General features: G+C 43.3%; 1 protein-coding gene across 1 annotated transcript in view; it reads left to right on the top strand.

Annotated features, from left to right (window-relative positions):
• LOC139442263 (high mobility group nucleosome-binding domain-containing protein 5-like) overlaps window positions 1–18,791 on the top strand; it is a 60,748-nt gene extending 41,957 nt beyond the window's left edge. Inside the window, exons 3-8 of the mRNA XM_071223050.1 lie at window positions 2,629–2,932; window positions 5,531–5,625; window positions 7,443–7,497; window positions 8,375–8,604; window positions 11,856–12,932; window positions 16,222–18,791. Coding sequence (XP_071079151.1) covers window positions 2,629–2,932; window positions 5,531–5,625; window positions 7,443–7,497; window positions 8,375–8,604; window positions 11,856–12,932; window positions 16,222–16,293 — 1,833 coding nt within the window. The 3' untranslated portion in view covers window positions 16,294–18,791. The remainder of the gene's footprint in view (window positions 1–2,628; window positions 2,933–5,530; window positions 5,626–7,442; window positions 7,498–8,374; window positions 8,605–11,855; window positions 12,933–16,221) is intronic.
• Window positions 18,792–19,241: the final 450 nt, after the last annotated feature.

Here is a 19,241-nt window from a genome sequence, read left to right as displayed (position 1 = left end):
CCCAAAACATACCTCCATGGCAAGGACACAGCATACACCAGCTGTAACGTAGTCCCTCATTTGTCATTAGGGATTCATTACTCAGTTGCTGCCATGATTAATTAAGCATTGACTTGCAGAATATTTTATTTGAAATTAGTCAATCAGAGCATAACACGGCTCCTAATTATCGTTTAAGTCCATCACGACACAAGTAGTTATGGTAGACTCAACATTAAACCAATAAAAGTGATGTGTTCGTTTATAAAGTTTTTCACGACACGGGCGGACGGGTGGCCTAGTGGTTAAAGCCTTCGCTCGCCACGCCGAAGACCCGGGTTCGATTCCCCAAATGTGTGAAGCATATTTCTGGGGTTCCCCGCAGTGATATTGGTGGAATATTGATAAAAGCGGCGTAAAACCATACTCACTCACTCACTTTCACGACATGAGTAGTTAATAGTGACTCCATGTTAAAATGTGTGATGTGTTCGTTTATAAAGTTCATTTCAACACAAGCCCTCATGAGTGACTCAACATTAAAACTGCCTATACCGGTCCAGCCATGTGTGACACTGAGGGTCTAAGGCAGTAGATACGTGTTGAAGTACTGTGTCACCATGCTCCTTTTGATGTCAAACTGTCGATTCGGTCTCGGCTGTATGAAAGAGGAAAACGTTACTCGATTCGAGCAGCTTCTTTCGTCGCTTCGTCCCGCGTGCCGTTGCTACTGAACGTTCGTGTGCTGTCTTGTCTGATGACGACGAGACCCACTTTAATTCATCTGGATGAGCGACTATAACCTATTAAACCCCCATAAACGGGATGCTGGCTTCAGACGAATTAGTGTCGTTATCAACCGCAATGAATCGAGAGGACAAAATGTCGGGAAATGCTGTGTGATTAGGATGGTTATTGATGTTCAATGATGACTGTTAATCCTGTTTGCCTTCCATGGTGGCTGTTGATCCTGTTCAGTTTCCATGATGGCTGTTAATCCTGTTCAGTTTCCATGATGGCTGTTAATCCTGTTTGTCTTCCATGATGGCTGTTAATCCTGTTTGCCTTCCATGATGGCTGTTAATCCTGTTTGTCTTCCATGATGGCTGTTAATCCTGTTTGTCTTCCATGATGGCTGTTAATCCTGTTTGTCTTCCATGGTTGCTGTTAATCCTGTTTGCCTTCCGTGATGGCTGTTAATCCTGTTTGTCTTCCATGATGGCTGTTAATCCTGTTTGCCTTCCATGATGGCTGTTAATCCTGTTTGCCTTCTATGATGGCTGTTAATCCTGTTTGCCTTCCATGATGGCTGTTAATCCTGTTTGCCTTCCATGATGGCTGTTAATCCTGTTTGCCTTCCATGATGGCTGTTAATCCTGTTTGCCTTCCATGATGGCTGTTAATCCTGTTTGCCTTCTATGATGGCTGTTAATCCTGTTTGCCTTCCATGATGACTGTTAATCCTGTTTGCCTTCCATGATGGCTGTTAATCCTGTTTGCCTTCCATGATGGCTGTTAATCCTGTTTGCCTTCTATGATGGCTGTTAATCCTGTTTGCCTTCCGTGATTGCTGTTAATCCTGTTTGCCTTCCGTGATGGCTGTTAATCCTGTTTGCCTTCCATGATGGCTGTTAATCCTGTTCAGTTTCCATGGTGGCTGTTAATCCTGTTCACTTTCCATGAAGGCTGTTAATCCTGTTCACTTTCCATGAAGGCTGTTAATCCTGTTTGCCTTCCGTGATGGCTGTTAATCCTGTCTACCTTACATAATTGTTGTTTATCTTGTCTACCTTTTATAATTGTTGTTTATCCTGTCTACCTTCCATGATTGTTGTTTATCCTGTCTACCTTCCATGATGGCTGTTAATCCTGTTCAGTTTCCATGATGGCTGTTAATCCTGTTCAGTTTCCATGATGGCTGTTAATCCTGTTCAGTTTCCATGATGGCTGTTAATCCTGTCTGCCTTCCATAATTGTTTTTTAACTTGTGTACCTGCCATGATGTTGGTTAATCCATATCCTATTGCTATTCCATGGATGAATGTTTCATTGACGTTCGTTATTTTCTCACGATCAATTGATCTTGTTTATAGTTCACGAGCGCAAATTGAAACAATATTGATCTACTTAAAAGCCGAAACTTTCGCTCAACGTGGTTATGGATAAAGTTTAGCCGAGGGACTTAGCAGACTGGGTTATATTGACATTATTCAGAAGAATCAATTCCCAGCATAATACTCTTCACTTAACGCAAAATAAACAAACTGAGAGTGAAACCCATAGTGAATATATATACATTGCCTTACAGCTCATTCGAACACCTTACTTGTGTTGGACATACTTCAACTGACCTTCATCGTTAAAGCCTTGTATTCATGTTTTGAAATAACAGATTAAATATTCCAAGCACATAACAATACATCAGACATTGACTGATTGCCTTCCCTTGTAAGAGAAAGTGCCGTAAGCGTATTAATGATTTACGTAAGCGTTATCCATTCTTAATCGCGCAGAACAGACATTTAATCCATCGTCATGTATTTAGCATTCGCCACGTCTCTCGGCCATTAATCCTTTGACAGACGTGTGGACCTACTCTGGCTTCAAAACATCAAGGTGGTCTGATTCCAATGCTTCTTGCTGTTTCAGACTTTCTCAGACCCATTAGAACTGGAGCTGCAGGGGGTCCACGAACAGAACCAACTAACCAGGACACATGCCGAGAACGAGGCTATCGATTCCAGCGAAGAAAAAGAGGTTGTTGACAACGATGTTGTACCGGAAGTCAAGCGGTCGGAGCGAGTGAGCACAGATGACGTCGACCCACCTGGCGAAGACCTGGATGAGTTATCTGACAACCTGGATGCGGCGGACCGGGATGTCAAGAGCGTTCTTCGAGTGTTCCTCCACAATCTGAAACAACACCCTGAGATCGTGGAGGACATCATGGAAAGTAAATATCTAACAGCCGACACGTTGCTTTCAAAACATTAAGTACACAGTGCACTCTCACAGAAGGCCATGTTGAGCCTTATCTTAGCGAAACGGGGTTCTGATTAAATTAAGTTAAATTAAGTTGTACAAACTTGTGACGAGTCGTCTATCGTCACATCCGTCTGATTACATTAAACATTTTTGACTTCTCCAAATTCACTTGATGTATTGAGCTGGAATATTTTGTAGGTTTGGCTATATTGGTGTCTAGGACATGATAGTGCCCCGGAGCTCCACGCTAGTCTCCCCGTGGGCCGAGTCTATGAGATGATAGTGCTCCGTAGACCAACGCTCGTCTCCCCGTGGGTCGAGTCTAGGACATGATAGTGCCCCGGAGCTCCACGCTCGTCTCCCCGTGGGCCGAGTCTAGGACATGATAGTGCCCCGGAGCTCCACGCTCCTCTCCCCGTGGGCCGAGTCTAGGACATGATAGTGCCCCGGAGCTCCACGCTCGTCTCCCCGTGGGCCGAGTCTAGGACATGATAGTGCCCCGGAGCTCCACGCTCCTCTCCCCGTGGGCCGAGTCTAGGACATGATAGTGCCCCGGAGCTCCACGCTCCTCTCCCAGTAGGCCGAGTCTTGGACATGATAGTGCCCCGGAGCTCCACGCTCGTCTCCTCGTGGGCCGAGTCTAGGACATGATAGTGCCCCGGAGCTCCACGCTCGTCTCCCCGTGGGCCGAGTCTAGGACATGATAGTGCCCCGGAGCTCCACGCTCCTCTCCCCGTAGGCCGAGTCTAGGACATGATAGCGCCCCGGAGCTCCACGCTCCTCTCCTCGTGGGCTGAGTCTAGAACATGATAGTGCCCAGGAGCTCCACGCTCCTCTCCCCGTAGGCCGAGTCTAGGACATGATAGCGCCCCGGAGCTCCACGCTCCTCTCCTCGTGGGCTGAGTCTAGAACATGATAGTGCCCCGGAGCTCCACGCTCCTCTCCCCGTGGGCCGAGTCTAGGACATGATAGTGCCCCGGAGCTCCACGCTCCTCTCCTCGTGGGCTGAGTCTAGAACATGATAGTGCCCAGGAGCTCCACGCTCCTCTCCGCGTTAAAGAGTAATAACTGACACAAACTGGAAATCGGGAGGTTATTATGTCTGACCTAGAGTTATGCTCAATGACTGGGCGAACCCCGAATGAATGGTGCCTTTGACCACCCCCTTCGTCTGCTACATACCACTGTGAGACAGTCCTTTTCATCCCCCCCCCCCTGGCCTTGCCAGTGCACCCCCCCCCCCCCCCCCCCCCCCCAACACAAATACACAACCTTCCCTCCAAAATCCCCCTGTTACGCAACCCCTTTCACATGCTGCATCCTCTTTGTCACCTGGTGACAGGCGCCCGTCAGTCCAGCATTCTTGCCTTGGCCTTTACTGTAAACTCTATGGCACGTTAATGATATTGAATGTGGCTATTGCATTAAACGCATCTGTCAGACGTCACACTTAATGTCATTTTCTAATCAACTGAGAGATGGTTGCATATCACAGGTGGGCCTTATCACATTAATGTGACTTGCAGTTTCTATTCTGCATGCAAAAGTATTGGTGCCTGTCGCCACAAGTCTGACAGACCATTGATTTCTTGCTCCAAGTGGATTACATACAGTGTCTGCTAATGGAGAAGACAGTTTTCTTTAATATACACTCCCCATCTGTCGACAGCATCGAAGATCACGCGATTTAAAAAAAGATTATTCTTGTTTTTTCTGTCACAGTTTCAACCGGATGTTGGTGTCAAACCCACAACCAACCGGATTAGACACACAGACATAACATATACAATACAACTTTAGGAACCAATCAGTAAGAAAGTATGGTTTAAGGTTTTCGACGAAAAGCGATTTTTGGCCACATTTTTGGCAGGTTATTTTTGGCGGTTGTACATGCATTTTCTTCGCAGAAAGAGTGAGGCTTTATATTAAAAACATAGCTTGTTTTATTTCATTGTTGCTCATCCCTAGACACTATGGTTGCATGCTGTTTGGTTAATCGTGTTCAGTGCGCAATATCGATGTATTGGTCCAGGTTCGCTATTAAGCAGCAGGTATAACCGACAAAACCCACATCGCAAGTTGCAAGTCTCATATATCACTGTAATAACGCTAGTGACACCGCAGATACAAAAAATGAATTACATATATCTAGGTTAAGGCAGTTGTAGTATCAATCACATAGTCTCTCGATTACAGAAAACGGAATACTGTCTCACTGTAAACTGTGTATGTTTACCTGTACTGCATGACTATTAATGTGGAATACACCACTCGGGTCCTGTGAAGCTCTTTTGTCTATCCTACAAATATTGGTTTTGGTGCTCTCTCTCTCTCTCTCTCTCTCTCTCTCTCTCTCTCTCTCTCTCTCTCTCTCTCTCTCTCTCTCTCTCACTCTCTCTCTCTCTCTCTCTCTCTCTCTCTCTCATGCACACACACAATTTCTCGTCCCTCTTAAACATTTGCCCATGACAGACCCATGACCGATTCCCAGGCTTACAAAGCATGAAATGCTTCAATATTGCACAGAGTAAAACTCTATTCACTCACTCACTCACGTCTGTTTCAGGGGAAGGCGAGAAACTTCTTGGGCACAAGATAGTTGCGGACACTGAGAGCAGCGACCCTTCAGCCTTCCAGAAACCAAGTCCGCAGCTCATCAAGGTGCGTGAATCACCAGGTGGTGTGTATTGACACAATGCTCTGATTGAATTATATCGAGCCTCGACTAATATTAGGAAAATATTATGTACATAATTACGCTGGCGGAAAACACCGTGCCGTTAGGGAAGCTGACTCCTGGCTCGATACATTCCAGCACGGTGATGTGTGTGTGTGTCTTTAAACGAGGTGGGTGGTGAGGTTACATGGGGTTTAAGGTCGCGTTCAATATGATTGCACTTATATAGCGACGTGCGGACTTGAACTAGTCCCGACCATGCCAGTTTTTGAGTCCTCGCCCGCTGAGATACCACGCGCAGTTTAACATGGATACTCCACTCAGACACGGTACACCGACCAGTCCTTGTTATATCCCCGAGCGTCAGGCAGGGAAACAACAAGTACCAAATTTTAGCGTCTTTTGGTATGACGCGGCCGGTGATATATAAAAAAATATATTGAAAAATTGGTTGTTCTTTAGTACATATGAGTAGAAACATCGGTATGTTGAAGGAAGTTTCAAAACTACATTAACTGCATTACGTGTGCGAAGACACTTGGTTTATATTAAAACATATACAGGTCGTGTGTCGGGTAAAATAGATTCATTACAATAGATTGCGGAAAGATTAATTCGAATTCTGTTAATATAACGATTGCGATAAATGACCTGCGCCGACACGGATGAGGTACGTGTGGCCATCATCTGAGTTTCCTATGTCTCGGTTTGTGGTGAACGTCTAAGACCTGCACCAATTCTGTCTTTCTTACCAAATTAAGCTGACACGCCGCTGTAACTTAAATCATATTCATAACGGCGTTAAACCCTTTAAACTCGCTGACTCTAAGGTGACACAATTCGCCTGCAGAGATGCGTCCATCATGTAAAAGAATTCTCCCCGACTATAATTCTTGGTCTGTCAAAACCACACGTACACGTGGGGCCACCAAATTGGTAAACGACCTCGCCGTGTGCCACCATAAGATTCCTCTCGCAGAGAAATGGCATGCTGGGAAAGAACTGAATATTTGTCCAAGTCCGCATAAACTCAGAATCCCTCTTTTGTATGAAATCACGCACAGGAGTAGTTTCGCACAGGAGAACGCCATTTTAAGTTTCACTCACTCAAATTAGATTTAATTGCAAGCAACTTCATCATGCATGACGAGGGGTTTACTTAAAATGTGTCTGGCTTTTTCTGCTTTACCTTAAAACGGTACATATCACCCGTAACATTAATCTTGCAACAAGCAGTAAGCCGAGTCTTCAAACAGGCCGGTGCCTGGTTACTCGTCCACATTCAAGACGATCCATCAAAACACACGCGTCATGTTTTCAACATCGGACCTGCGGCATCGATTCAAACAGCGTCGCCCCCAAAGAGCTGACGTTTTTCATCGTCAATCCGCGTAGCACTCACGTCAGAGGTGTCTCCGACACACGTCCCCAGTCCTCGTACAACTGGAATCGATTTTATGCTGACTAAATAAACTTTACACTTAATTAAAACCCCAATTCACAGCATTTTGACACATTCCTTTGGTGCCAACAACTGAGCAGGGAACGTATTCCAAAGAGGCCGCCATTACGCCAATTCACGTTAGCTCGGTACAGGATCCGTGCGTAAAAAGCAGAAACAAGTAATGCGAAATTATGCCTCAGATCTTTCAACATTTGATGGTGAAAAGTTAACAGCATTACTGAATCCCTGCGGTCTGAATGCCCCTTGCCCTGTATGACACATGCAAGTGGCCGTTCCGCCCCGTTGGCCTTAATTAGCTGTCTTTCATTTAACGTATGGTTCCACAATTTATTCCAGATCCCGAAGCAAGTCGAGAAGAAAGCAGGGGGCGAGTTTCCACGTTTTATCTACAGTAAGTGCCAACAGATTGAATTAAGAGTCTTCCCCGGAGATCGCATGGCATGGCATGGTTGCTTTTGAGTGGACTACCAATCTCGTAACACTGGTCGTTCGAAAACAGGACTCATCCTATCTTGTACTATCATTAGACAAGATCATATGATACTGTTCCAAACGACATAACCTGCTTAGGGGTAAATTATTTGATGAAATATTTTTGTCGGATTGAGTGATCGATTAAAGATGATGTTGATTCCTGTAAATAGCTTCGTGACAGATCGTATATGCTTGTTGTAAGAGGCGACTAACGGGATCGGGTGGTCAGACTCGTAGACTTCGTTGATGCATGTCATCGTATCCCAATTGCTTAAATCGATGCTCATGATGTTAATCACTGGATTGTCTGGTCCAGACTCTTTTATTTACAGAACGCCGTCACATAGAAGGATTATTGCTGAGTGCGGCGTTAAACAACAAGCAAACAAACAAACAAACAGTATTTCCTGAGATGTTATCAAACATTACGTATGATAAAGAATTTATTATTTTGAATTGGTTTTGTATTCCCGGAAATTGATCTTAATGTCAGTCGAACATGTCAGCACCACACACGTGATCATGGGTTTCTTCCCACATCAAGCGAACGCCGTGATATAACTGAAAGACTGTTCAAAGCGGCGTTAAACCCAACTCACTCACTAAACTATGGATTTCGCTTCCTCATTTTTGACGTATCGATTTTCTGGAGATTGTGGTGTTCGCTTTAACGAGGTTTCTCTCTTTACAAACTACCACCATTAGTCATTGTAACATACCCAAGACGCTTTAGGGGTTATGGAAGAAGATGTTGGTGCAGGTTGATGTCCTACAAACATACAATTATATTTCAGAGACCCCTATGCGAAATACATTTGAGAGGAACCAAATGACTGCAGGGAGCGTCAATAACGACGCTCAGCCAGCCGAACCAGCATCCCACAACAACGAGGTCCCAGCAGCAGAAAGTACCTTCGTTGACCCCCACGATGTGAGTGATGTCAAGGCCGGCCACGTTGACCTGAGTAATGCCATTCCCGTCATACAGCAGCCCAACACCGATCAGGACACCCTTGAGGGTCAGGTACGTGCGTCGTGATTTGATTTAACAACTGAACATGGTTTCACACGACAAACTGCAGTGTGTGTGTGTGTGTGTGTGTGTGTGTGTGTGTGTGGACATACGGATTTGGGGAGGAACATTGTTAGTGTCTTCAAACTCGTTTTTGAAGTATAAATAGGTGTCAAACAAATGTTGGTCGCTTACAAACAATAAGATGCTACCTATGACTTTATGTTCACTTACTCCTTCAACAAAGTGGCGTTGGCAAGTGAAGAGAAGCAAAGTAACAACGGCACATGTTAGTCCTGTGCAAACACAATTTTTTTTAGCTTGCCGATATGTGATTTCAAACGTATTTTTGCCCGTGTGACGCCGCCTTAAGGAGATCATCGAGCGATGCCAAAGGGCTTGAATACTTAAAGCAACACGTGACCAATAAATCACAATAATAAAATATTGCGCCGAAAACAGGTTCCATTGGTTGTAAAAGGCAGAATAGCGGTGAAAATGATATGAATGAATCCCTGAAAATCAGTCATGAAAAGGCGAAAGGGATTAGCAAATGCTGCCCTTCCGGTCGTACCCGCTGCCCACACAATTTGCATAAAAAAGGAAGTGTTTGGTGCCTGACGCTGTACGGCGACGGCGGCCTGTAAACAGACCACACAATCCAGTGATGAACCAGAAAAAAAGCAGTGACATGATGGAGCATCCACTGATTTTGTCGAAACTAAATACGAGATGTTATATTTTAATTATGTATGAAATGTATTACTTAAGCTTTGTGTTGAGGACACACTTTGAACGAGCGCTGGATGGTCACGATGGGAGTTACGACAGTAAAAGGCGTTTACATCCCTTTGTTGCACAGGATCCTGTACCGCAGCAGTACTATACGTATAACAAACACAACAGGTCAAATGTCATACTAATTGATAGAAAACACGAGGTATATGAGTTGTATATCACTGTGGTTTATGGTCAATGCTATAAGAGCACGAAATTAATCTACTCTATAAGTACTTTATATGTAAGTCATTATATCTTATCAAGTGATTCATTGATGCTCCTCGTGTAGTGATTGTTCAAAAATTGTCCGTTCTGAATTATACATTCACAAGATTGCAATTCTGAAGGTGACATTTAGAAACAGAGTATTTTTGACCTTGTGAAGTATACCTCATGATCTTGACGAGCGTGGGTTAGTTGCTCTCTGGGTGTATTATTCTAACGACCCCATTTCGTAGGATCACTGCACGACATCCCACTGAGTACAAAGCACTTACAGAAATATTTCTGACATCAGAAAGATTTCCAAGGTATCACCAAAAGCTCTTTCTGAAACATACCCAGACAATACAGCTGATGTCCCGCCAATACACAAGTTACCACAGTTACCTGACGAATACGCAAGAGCTATTACTGCGTTATACGACCTATACTCAAGCGTTGTTACCACAGTATATTAACCAATACACAAGCGTTGTAAACAAAGTATATCAGCCGATACACAAGCTTTTTGCATCGGTATATCAGCCAATACACAAGCGTTGTTACCACAATATATCAGCCAATACACAAGCGTTGTTACCACAATATATCAGCCAATACACAAGCGTTGTTACCACAATATATCAGCCAATACACAAGCGTTGTCACCACAATATATCAGCCAATACACAAGCGTTGTTACCACAATATATCAGCCAATACACAAGCGGTGTTACCACAGTATATTAACCAATACACAAGTGTTGTTACCACAGAATATCAGCCAATACACAAGGTTTAATGCCTCAGTATACGACCGATACACAAGCGCTGTTATCAGTCTATCAGACAATATACAAGCATTGTTGCCTCAGTATACGACCAACACAAGCGCTGTTACCACAGAATATCAGCCAATGCACAAGCATTGTTGCCTCAGTATTCGACCGATACACAAGCGCTGTTACCACAGTATATAAGCCAATACACAAGCGTTGTTACCACAGTATATCAGACAATACACAAGCGTGGTTACCACAGTGTATCAGCCAATACACAAGCGGTATTACCTTAGTGTATCAGACAATACACAAGCGTTGTTACCACAGTATATCAGACAATACACAAGCGTTGTTACCACAGTGTATCAGCCAATACACAACCGTTGTTACCACAGTGTATCAGACAATACACAAGCGGTGTTACCACAGTATATCAGACAATACACAAGCGGTGTTACCACAGTGTATCAGCCAATACACAAGCGTTGTTACCACAGTATATCAGCCAATACACAAGCGTTGTTACCACAGTATATCAGCCAATACACAAGCGGTGTTACCACAGTGTATCAGACAATACACAAGCGTTGTTACCACAGTATATCAGCCAATACACAAGCGTTGTTACCACAGTATATCAGACAATAGACAAGAGTTCGGACGTGAGTATATCAGCCAATACACAAGCGTTGTTATCGCATTGTCTACTTCATTTACAAATCAAATAGATTTGTGATGTGGGATAGACGCAATTAACTGCCACCAGCGACAAGAAATAAGTACGCTCTCGACCATAAGTATAAATCTGCTGAGAATATCTGGAGGCGAACTACAAAGGGTTGCTGCATTAGACATCAAGTAATCAATTGTTGTGAGCGTTGTGAGCATAACAGGCTGTGCACGTGGGTACAAAGAGTTGCTGAAACAAATTAGATTGTGATCAACTGGCGTGTCATTTAAAATCAAAAGTATATGTTTAAGTTTAATAATCCACGATTTCTTTCTCAAAATATGTCATTTTAACGACGCGGCAAAAGAGAATGTCCCTAAACTATTAAACAGCTGGACTCTGTCCGCCATGTTTTCACCCTTGTGGGATTCCACAGGAAACTATGCTTCAGGAGCTACAAAAGAGAATTATGTATGTGTTCTACGCGAAGCGTTATCGCATCTTAGTTATGGCGTTTAAACTCAGGTGTTCATTTATGTTCCCTGGCAATGTGGTGACACGGATCGCCCAGTCGTCTAAGCCGCCGCAAGTCGCAGTTCGCTGTGCAGAGTTGCGTCTCTTGGCTACGCCAGAAACCTATGATCGTGGGTTGGAATCCCGTTTCGCTCCGATTATCTTTCTAGGTGTGTCAGTTCCATACCCGTACTCGTGAGTTTCACCAAAGTGGTAAACGTCTGAAACCTGCATCACTTCGGGATTTCCTCCCACCAATAAACCAATGACTTCTCAGCAAACATAAATCATAATCCACGTTTTTACTTTCATTTCAGATAAATATTCTGCCCGATCAGCCAGAGCAAAACGGCCCCATTGACATAGCCGCGCTTCAGCAAGCGCAGGATGAATATAGCCGAGAGAATCCTTTCATCAACAGCCTTCCTCTCTTCCCCGAACATCAGGCGTCGCAGGCGTCGCAGGCTGAGGACATCGTGGAGCCTGACCAGAAGCCGTCACCCATGCAGCCTGTCGAGGCTGATGAGGCTCCAGAAGATGACGTTCCTCGGCAGGATACGGAGATTGTCAACAGTGAAATAGCTCCTGAAGAGGAATCCGATCTAATAAAAGAAGGGGGCGAATCCGAGGAGAAGAGGTCACAGGTTTTGACATCAGAGGAAGAGGACAAAGAGGCTGACACTGGAGTGAAATCGGAGGAAGAGGACGACCAGGGTCAGGAAAGTGAGAGTCAGCCGAAAGGAATAGCTGTAGGGGAGAGCGTTCCCAACTCGCCCGAAACCAAACCACTGCATCATCTGACGGGGAGTGAAATCGCCGCTAATGCGTTGCACAATCCCGTGGAAAGTGAAAGCTCGGTGCCATATTATTATTACTACTACGACTACAACAAGGACGGCGGCAAGGTTCCCGTTGGTGACCTGGGACCTTCAGAGGAAGGAGAGCGGGAAGAGGAGGAGTTGGAGAACATCAGCGATGAGAACAAACCGGAAGAAGCAGAATCAGAAACAGAGGAAGAAGAGGAAGACGAACACTCACACGAAGACGCAGAAGAGACCGAGGAAGAAGAAACAGATGGTGATGATCAAGCTGAGGATGAAGATGAAGCTGAGGAAAAGGATGAGGATGAAGAAACAGGTGATGAAACTGAGGATGATGAAGCAGAAGCTCGTGAAGGCGATGAGGAAGAGGACAGTCACGCAGGAGTGGAGGAGGAAGACCATGACGAGGAGAAAGGGGGCCGTGATGAGGAGGAAGAGGTTGGTGATGAAAGTGACGAATCTGCAGACAGGACGAACTCTCATAAAGTGATTGTTGTAAATGAAGACAGCCTCCCCGAACCAACCAAACAGAAAGCGTTCGTGGCACAGCCTTTGGGGGATGACGAAAATGAGGTAAATCTAGTGATTAAATAAGTCATAGAAATTACATAACGATAAACAGGCAGTTTGTATATGATGGGAGGTGGGAAAGCCATGATACAAGATTAGGGGTGTTGGTTTACTTTGGTTTATTTTCGGGGGGGGGGGGGGGGGTGGGGGGTAATCATTTGAAGGAGGGATATGCAGATAAATGACCAACTTCACCAGGTAGGGGGACTTGAGACCGAACCACTTTCTCGTCCGTATTGCTTCCTCGCAGGATTACATCGACTATCTGCCCGTATAGCGTTGGCAGACCATGAGTCATGATATCGATTCTGCCTGCCTCATGCAAGTCGTTAATAAACTTCTCAAAGTTAAAATGAGCCTTGTTGCTCACAAAGAGGTATATTTCTAAAAATAACGCTCTCAGCATGCTGACTAAACAAGGTAAGGATAAATTATTTGAAAGACATTACTTAGAAGTTGACGGATGACAAAGTAGACAAATATATGGATAACAGCCTCCATAACATACTGCGCCTTTACAGTAAATAAAGAAGATGTTATCCATAAGTTGTCTACTTTGCCAAGGACTCGGTCATTACATTGTCATTTCCCCAAGGCACGCGAACGTGATTGAAACCACTGAGATAGTTCTCGGGATTATGGAAAGTGTGTCGAGTTATCCGTAATTCGGGACAAGCGGGGCGCTGATATTAGAACATAGTGCCGATAATTATGCCGCAAAGTTACTTCGTCTTAGACAGCCATGAACAGCCGGGTTAAAAATCGTTTCAGCTACCCATGTTGTCGACTAACGAGGAGATCGGCACGCTGTCTTGGTTGACACATGACATCGTATCCCAATTGCGTAGATCGATTCTCATGATGTCAGTTACTGGATAGTCAGGTCCAGATCGCCATCATATTGCTGGAATATTACTGAGTGCGGCGTTATACAACAAACAAACATTGTCTTAGATGATAAATCGATTTAGAGACTTCGACGTTTCACTTTATACCACTAACGATTCTCAAGTCGAATCAGTGAGCATATGTCAATCTGGGTTGGGTTTTTTTACGTTTAAGTAGATATTGTACACGTTCATGACACCCGACAAGAAATTGCAGTGCCATTGTTTACTTTGTTTTTCAATCCTTTGAACTGACGTTCGTAAACTATTCTTAGTGAGCAACTGTTTGATTTTCAGGGAATGGGGGGCGGGATTTTGGTTTGAGATCAGCATGTTTTAAATGTTTATGAGCTCAAACAAATTTCCAACATAAACATGTTCTCATTTAAATTTTGTCAATAAATAAATAAAAATAACGAACTGTTTTCTTTGGCCATCAAATGGTTGCCCCATTATAGAAACGAGGACAGTAACAGAGATATGCAGTCACCCCAACATACGGTAGTCACTCCTGATAGATATAGTATAATCCTGTTAGTACGCAAAACCCACCTGTTGGACGCTTCCTATTTTGAAAGTATACTTATTTACAAAGGAACATTACTTCGTACACGTGATTAATTTTAACAGGAAGTTTTACTAAACTGTACCGTAAGGGTTAGCAATGTCAACGGAAGCATTATGTAATGTGATATAGTCATTTAGATGCACATTTATTGAAAGAAAGGCTCCGTTTTCAAGGTTTTCTGGTGCGGCTACCGCATGAGAACAACGTGAGCATCTCGTTGTCCACAAGATGAAGTGTCGTCTGCTCGTGTCAGAAAGCCGAGCAGACGACTCCAGTCAGACACATGGGATTTAGGGGGATTGATTTCAATGATTTCACGTTTCCTTATTTGTTCCTAGAGACCCAAGTTAATGTATTTATACAAGAGGAGACGGTTTGAAAACTAATTTGGTTGTAATCACAAAACCTAAGGACGACGATGCTTTTTATTGATTCAAATGATGACTTCACGTTCGGCTTTCACTGCATGGCCTGCAATAGGATGCATGTCTGCTATCAGTGATGATCTGAAGGGTAGTTCATACAATATCAAGAAGATTAGAAAACGAAAGAAAAGAGGCAGACCTACTAAAGAAAACCAGGCAGAGAGCTACCAAACTACGGAATATGTGCACACTTTAAATAGAAGTTTCCACGCAAATTACAAACAAAGACACAATCCCCATAAAGTTTCCATCGCAATGATAAGAACCTGACACATTTTCAATGGAACCGAACACAGTAAATCAGTCAGTCAACCAGCTTCTCATTTATCAGTACTTAAATGAGGGACTTAATGGGGAAAGTTTCTTTCTTTGTAATTTGTGTGGCTATATCGATTTACAGTGTGTACATATGCTTGTCGTAAGAGGTGAATAACGGGATCGGTTGGTCAGGCTCGCTGACTTGGTTGAAGCATGTCATTGCATCCCAATTAACGTGGTTCGATGCTCATCATGTAAATCACTGGATTGTCTGGTCCAGATTTGATTATTTACAGACCGCCTTCAAATGGCTTGAATATTGCTGAGTGCAAACAACAACAGAGTGGTGTTAAACAACAAACAAACACGTTCCATTGTTTGGTAGCTCTCTTCAGGTTTCCTTTGGTAGGACTGAGAGAACACAAGAAGAACTAACGTTTATCGTTTACAGTATTAGGGCACAGCTACATTTTACACGAACATTATTGACGATATCTAATAGTCATGACAATCGTTTATCTTCATATGATATATACATGTGCATCAAAACCTTAATATACCAGGGCATGAACAAATATTTCAACTCAGGTTCGATTATTGATAGGCATTACTTAGAAGTTGACAGATGACAAAGTAGACAGAATTTATGGATAACAACTTCTTTAAAACTGTAAAGGCGACATTTCGGTATAGATCCTTATACCGTTGTCAAGCAGTCTTGGTGACTTGACGTCTTGACTTCTTAACAACGATATAAGGATCTATACCGAATCGTCGCCTTTACAGTATTAAAGAAGTTGTTACTCTTAGATTCTGTCCACTTTGTCAAGAGGTTCGTGTTGCTGTTTCATAGGATGCTATTACCCTTGATGCTATGTTTGCAAGGGCCGACAGTAGCATTCGTAGTGAACTTACGAAAATCGTAGCAGGCTGATTGCTTTGTGGAATGAGACCCAGGGGCCAGTCCCACAAACCGACCTTAGTGCTGCGATCATCGTAACTTATAGTGGAAAGATCGATTGACAAAGGGAGCAGAGTCCATTATGCGCCACCCTGATAAAGCTACATTATACTGACCACGCCGTGATACACGATTAATTTACTCACGCACTCACTGAACCATCACTCACTCATCTTTCATTTCTTTATTTTAGGCTGACCTGCTGTCCTTGAACGTCGGAGCACCAGATGGCGCGTCCAATAATCCAGACGGTCCGGCTATGTAAAATGGCGACGCAGATTGGAGCCTCGTTTTCGTACTCGCTACTCTCGAGCCCAACATCTTAAGTTGGTTGGTGCGATTACAAAAATGAGGCTGCGAATGACAAAGTAAATGAAATGTGAAAAAGGAAATATAGCTTATCATTCCTTAGATGACTTGAGTCTTGTTGGTATTAAGTTTTATTTTTATATAGGGAGTCAGGACATCTAGATTGGTTTGGTATTGTCTTGAATGAAAGCAGAATGGCTAACGACACTATTGTACATAACTATCATGACAATGGAATAATACGAACATGTTCAAGCATTGTTCTCTGTTCACTGGGGTTTGTTTCGTGTTTTGTTTCTTGATTCAACCATAATCCCTTTATTATTTCACTCTCGGTTAACTGGTAACACTATATCTACCCCATAAACCAAACAAGTATGGCAGTTCTCGTATCACAATATTTAGCAAGTACTTTTGAACTTGCATCTTCTAAACCTTCAAACATTAGATCATAAACTATCCACTGTGAGATTTGTACCTCCGACGCGCTGGCATTGAGAATCTTTATCCATTGCCGAAGGTCACATGAAGCTTGCTGCTCGGGAACCGGCAGGACAGGCTTTTTCGGAATTCCAAGGTCGTTTCAGAACATTTGAAACTGAATACCAGCGAAGTGTGTTTTTAATGAAAGTCTCATAATTGATTCATTGTAACGTACAGTGTCTTGTTTTGCTTATCATTCAGTGGAACTTCGTGAATACGCTCACTACAATCGTAACGCTTTCCTGGACCCACTTGCACAAAGCGATCTTAGCGCTAGGATGATTTTAAGCCTATGTTAAAGCATGGGAGTTACAATCATCTTAGCGCTACGACTATTGTAAGCCTATGTTAAAGCATGGGAGTTACAATCATCTTAGCGCTACGACTATTGTAAGCCTATGTTAAAGTATGGGAGTTACAATCATCTTAGCGCTACGACTATTGTAAGCCTATGTTAAAGCATGGGAGTTACGATCATCTTAGCGCTAAGATCGCTTTGTGCAAGTAGGCCCAGGAGTCATGTTTCAAAGCATTCTTGAACAAATATTGTCTCTGCCGTCCTGAACTGAACCTTACCGTCAAAGCCAGAGAACAATCAGTCCCGAGTATCTGCAAACAGATTCCATTTGGCCTAAAAGTGAAAATAGTGATGAAAATTATTTGAATAAATCACTGAAAATCAGTGGAGACACCGGGTGTTCGCGAAAATGGTAAGCATTTCCTGCTTTCCGTGTAGCAATGAGAAGGAAGGCCTTCGTTATTCCACGGCTATTGTTACTGTGTGTTTTATTCCCTCTTTGGGTATATCTTTTGAAACAGATATGTTTTACTTAAACTAAAGTAATATCAACATTCCATATTAACAGAAGTGATTAGTACTCATACCATTCCGACATGATCTCGACGCGGTCTCCGGTCCCCACCCTGTTCCACGACGGGTATTGGCCAATGTATAAATAGACATCGTGATTGACTGAACGCTGTGGGTTGTAGTGACCACCTGTATAGAAGGCGTTTTTTTCTTCAACCACGTGTGTTTGATGTATAAAATAATATTCAACCACAGTCTCCCACATAGGCCCTATACACAAACCACGATCTGTGAACCTGGTAATTTTTGAACACGTGTGTTTAAACATCAATACATATATTAGATTCTCTTAGACTATTTTATCCCTTTGGCACAGTATATGATAGGTGTTTGTCAATAAATGTCCCACACATGATATAGTCGTATAAGTCACAATATAACAAATAGGCAATATCTACTATTTAATTATCGTGTAAATATATAGCGTTTGAAACCTAGGCTACTAGTATCACACAGGCATTTAGCCATTCGTTCGTTAGAACTCTTTTGTGAAAATTTTTGAATATCGTTTCATGTATTATCGACACTTGTAGAATAATTCAAAACACGTGAGTTTTTAAAAAATATATTTACGGGACCGGAATTATTTGGTTATTATGAAGAAGCTGGGTTTTTTGCGTCTTCTCTTGTTTACAATTTACTTCGGTTAATATATATATCAGCATTGGCTTCTGGTATACAATTCCTTGTCAAAATGGCGCAAATATCTTTTTTCAATTTTTCAAAGTCGGAATATTTCGGAAATAATTCCAGACTTTTCCCAGAAATTAATGGTCGGTGTCTCCAGGCGCTGCAGCGTCAATGACGTCAAACTGCTTTGTCGAAATCGTAGACACCTTGTGATCACCATTCGGACAAGTGTGAGCTTCTAGTCATTATGTAGAGCAAGTTGTTGCCGACGTGCAAGTAGAACGATTGGCCTCGGGCTTGACGCCATTGGCCACTTTTGTAATTTTATATCCGTATGGTCTCCTCAGCTAGCTTCTGCTGCTATGCCCTTTCCCCCTTCTCCGAGTGGCGTCAACTGTGATATACATGCGTTATACTTGTCTGTAGATATGCCTGTTGTCTGTTGTCACAAGGGACCAAATAAAGTTATACTTTAAATGAATGTTCTATTTGTCACTTTATAAGTCTACATCTCGTATTCTCATCATGGGGTCAATGTTTCTGCACTTGTATTCTCCGTTCGCTTTTAGCAATATTCCAGCAATATCACGGCGGGGGACACTAGAAATGGGCTTCACACAATGTACCCATGTCGGGAATCGAACCCGGGTCTTCGGCATGACGAACGAACGCTTTAACCACTAGGCTATCCGATCGCCCCAAAGGGTCTCGGGACACACGGCGCGGGACCCCCGGTCACACTCTTGGGCAATGCCTACCAGTGTCACTTGCCCACTTACTCACTCACCCAACCACTCACTCACTCAAGGAAGGTGTTAATTTCAACTTTGTCCACCCACCTGGACAGTGTGGATCATTTTTCACAAATATCAGTGACTGGATTGTCTGGTCCAGACTCGGTTCTATTTGAGTGGAATATT

The sequence above is a fragment of the Haliotis cracherodii genome, unplaced genomic scaffold, assembly GCF_022045235.1.
Source record: "Haliotis cracherodii isolate W230 unplaced genomic scaffold, xgHalCrac1.p SCAF_5, whole genome shotgun sequence".
Taxonomy (NCBI): Eukaryota; Metazoa; Mollusca; class Gastropoda; order Lepetellida; family Haliotidae; genus Haliotis; species Haliotis cracherodii.
This window is presented reverse-complemented; position numbering and strand designations above follow the sequence as displayed.